The sequence below is a fragment of the Aptenodytes forsteri genome, unplaced genomic scaffold (assembly GCF_000699145.1).
Source record: "Aptenodytes forsteri isolate BGI_AS27 unplaced genomic scaffold, ASM69914v1 Scaffold76, whole genome shotgun sequence".
In the NCBI taxonomy this organism is placed as follows: domain Eukaryota; kingdom Metazoa; phylum Chordata; class Aves; order Sphenisciformes; family Spheniscidae; genus Aptenodytes; species Aptenodytes forsteri.
Window position 1 is genome coordinate 5,367,010 of NW_008794444.1, and position 3,653 is coordinate 5,370,662.

A 3,653-nucleotide genomic window follows, 5' to 3' on the forward strand; every position below is an offset into this window, starting at 1 on the left:
ACACCCATTTTCTTTAAATACAGCCAAGAGAAGGAGAGGCTGTGAGAACTTGTCTGTCAGCCTTCAGGTCGGGGGGGGGTCCAATTAGGAGCAAAAATACTACTTATTGCCACACTTGGTGATCATGCAGTCTTTTTTTTTTTTCTTTCCAATAGGAGTTGGTGCAGCTGTAATTGATAACTACCTTTATGTAGTTGGAGGTCATTCAGGGTCATCCTATCTGAACACTGTACAGAAATACGATCCCATCTCGGATACCTGGCTGGACTCTGCTGGGATGATGTACTGTCGATGCAATTTTGGTTTGACTGCACTTTGATGAGAAGCAGGACTTTACGGACCTGATGCAAAGATGGAGCTTAATCTGCTTGAAAATAAACCCTGCTGGTGGAGACCATACGCTGCGTTTTCTGAAGATGGGGGAATGTGGTGAAGTTGGGATTGAAATGAGGAAGGATTTGTTTTCTTCAGGTTATTGGCCTTTGTTACTTCAGAAGGAATGGAAAGCTTATTACCAGGTGGGTTTAGATAGCGTCCTGTTGATGGCAGTGAATTCTAGAGAGTACTGTACATGCCTGGGATATGATTAGAAAACTTACTGTATATCTAACCCTTTGACTTTCTAGAGCTTTTCTCTCTTCCTCCTGCCTACTATGAAATATGAAGTTTACTGTGCTTGGGGTGAGAGATGTGTGAATGTGTTGTATGACTGGACAGTTTGCTGATAGTTGTCTGGTTGTGTCTTCATATTAAGAAAGCGCCAGTGCTTCGTAATTTTTTTTTATGAACAGTAACTAAAGGGCTGCCTTGTTTCTGTATCTCAAGGTTTGTAAATAATAAATGCCATAGTATGTTGCCTGCACACTCTCCTTTGTTACCCGCTTACCGGTAGGAGGGCTGGGATGGTAATTAGTAACTACTTCAAGAAATTTACAAGGCAAATTTGTTGCCTCTTAATGTAGTTTTTGGATCTGCTGAAGAGAAATCACATTTTTAACTTTCCCTTATTGTTGTTTGGGGTTTTTTTTGTGGATAAATGAGTGCTAGATTAAATGACTTAATCTTGCTAGTCTGCTGTGTGTTTTCAATTATAATACAAGGAAAAATTACAACAGTCATGCATCGGAAGATGCCACAGCATCATTCATAGCGTGATACAAAATAAATACTCAAAAATGAGTCCATCCCATCCTTCTCCCAAGCGCACTTGTGTCCATATTCCGTATAACTTCCTTTTTTAAAAGAATGTATGATTGCTTTCTCAGAGTGTTCAGTTACAAACATGGTGCTAAATGTAGGACTTAACGATAAGGCTGTTACTGATTTTAGTGCAGTATGCATAAAGCATGATTGTTTTGATTGTTCTGGTGTTTTTGTTTCTTATTTGCTTGATACATGCGTGCCTATGAAGACTGTCAAGAGTAACACAGTGTACTGAATGAGCTCTACGTTTGTTACGTTTTGGGTTTTTTTTTCCAGAAGATACACATTTTTTGTTCCTATTCTCACAAATACACAAGTAGGGAGTGACTAGCGAGATCCCATCTCGGGTTCTTTAGACAGTCTTGCCTTTAACAATGAATGAAGGGCGCGGGGCATAGTTGCTCATCCCCAGTGCGTGTCCTGTGTAACGGAGTACTGAAGGTCGGTTCCTGTGATTAACCAGAACCTCAAGAAAGAAAACTTTGTGATAGTCCTAAACTTAGTGAAAATTTGGGCAGATAAATAGAAAGCGATGCTGTGGGCTATAAACATTATTTAAAATAGATGACTGAATAAATATGAATTTTAGCTAATTTAGAATGTTTTGGTTTGTCTTCTGATTGTAACTAGGAATCATGGTTATCTTGAATTTCTGGTTTGATGTCTGTATGTGTATTGCCAGGCCTGGTACTGAAGAATTTTTCTGCCTCCAGAGTTATTTTCCCCTTGTTTTAACATGTTAAATTAATGTTTGTTTCCCCTTGTTTTTCAAGCCCATCTAGTATTATTTTTGAAGGTGCAATAATACTTGAAAGAGTTGCTTTAAAAGCCATTTCTTTATAAGTATGCTAAGTGGAGGGTTCTGAGCGTACTTGATTTATTCTGAGTTCCTGCAAAGCTAATGGCAGCCAGGCAGGCAGCGGGGTTCCTTGTTCTTCCATACGCTGACGTTCAGATTTTAAACAGTCAAGAAGGCGAGGGCGTTTTCACCATAAAACATTATTCGTAGATAACGTGTGTTTGCACAGATTACAAAATCCTGCATGTATTCTTCAAATTTGGTAGAATTAAGCAGGACTTTAAAAGCAAATAAACTGCATTGAAAACACTGAAATTGTTAATTATATTTGACCCACTAAGGATTCTAGTTATATAGCAATAATAGCCTAATTTAATTGTTCCAGTGAATCTGTTGATAGGACACAAGTAGCTACATGGTTTTATGTTGCGTGTTTGTGTGTGGGGAGGAGAAGGAAGGGGAGCAGGTTTGGGGATTAAGGGAGATGTTTCAGCCTGTTGCGTCGATTGCCTTCTCATTCTGTTCAGGTAAATGCACACAATGAATGTTTCCATGTGCTGTTTTACTTTTCAGTCTGTTTCACAGAGATGCCATCAATGATCATATTTTCCAACATACACTGGAGATAAAGATGCTTAACGAACTAATATTAAAATAAGAAAAATTTCTTACCTAAAAGAGAAGTTTATGCCTTTTATTGATAGGAGGCTTTCCACGCAGTTCGGTATACACCGTACCTTTTAGAGTTTAACTACAGTAGGATTCCATGAATGAAGACGCTCATATACATGTTCTGATTGGAAGTATTAGTAAACACTGTTTTCAGTTAGGAGAAAGTGGTGCAAGGTATAGGAATCGTTTTGACTTCATCAGAACAAAAAAATCTGTCGGTCAGGGTGGTGGTGATGGTTATTCAATGTTTGAATAAACACCTTTCATTTATGGAAGTCAAAGCACTTAAAATTGCGAAGTGTTTTATTCTCTTTACCTAGGCAGTGGCAATGTTCAATGAGGTCACAGAGATTGACCCCGTACTGTGTCATGTGGTGGTACTGCTAAATTTGAGGTAGCAGCATAAACAATTTTGTAGTACGCAGGCTTGGTATGAAGAATGGGACGAATGCCTAACGAAATAGACTGCTGTTACTAAATGAACTGTTTAGCTGGAAGTGGATCGAACGGTGCGTCAACCGAGGGATCGTGTCACTTAAAATCACGCCATCTTCATTTTCTGTTCCGGGTGCTTGTTGTCCTGTTCACTGAAGTGCTTAGTTATAGGAAGATCAGACACAACAATCGGTTTAAATCTGCATTTAAAGAACAATACTCTCATTGTAACGTCTGTCTTGCAGTTTCAAAATTAAGGACCTTCAAATAAGATGTCATACAACTATAAATTATCATCCAGTTCTAAATCACTCAAAATTATCTGTAAAGCACTTTAAAATAGGTATGAGTTTATGTGTATGTGTACTGTACAATATGTGTACATACAGTTCCTGAATTTCTGGCTTTTCTTTTTTTTTTTTTTAAGATACTCATCTGTAAGCTTCTTAACAGTCTCTCCTACTAGGAATGCTTTTCCTTCAGAAAGTCTAGCTGGAATTTCTAGAGGGTCAAATGTGTCCAGTGCGCATTACAAACAGTTAAC

At 38.3% G+C, this 3,653-nt stretch overlaps 1 protein-coding gene across 2 annotated transcripts in view; it reads left to right on the forward strand.

The window, feature by feature from the left end:
* KLHL28 (kelch like family member 28) overlaps positions 1 to 3,357 on the forward strand; it is a 13,523-nt gene extending 10,166 nt beyond the window's left edge. For both annotated transcript variants that reach the window (XM_009289866.1, XM_019474802.1), the window contains exon 5: positions 156 to 3,357. In XM_009289866.1, the coding sequence (XP_009288141.1) occupies positions 156 to 319 (164 nt within the window). In that variant the 3' untranslated portion in view covers positions 320 to 3,357. The remainder of the gene's footprint in view (positions 1 to 155) is intronic.
* The last annotated feature ends 296 nt before the right edge of the window (positions 3,358 to 3,653 follow it).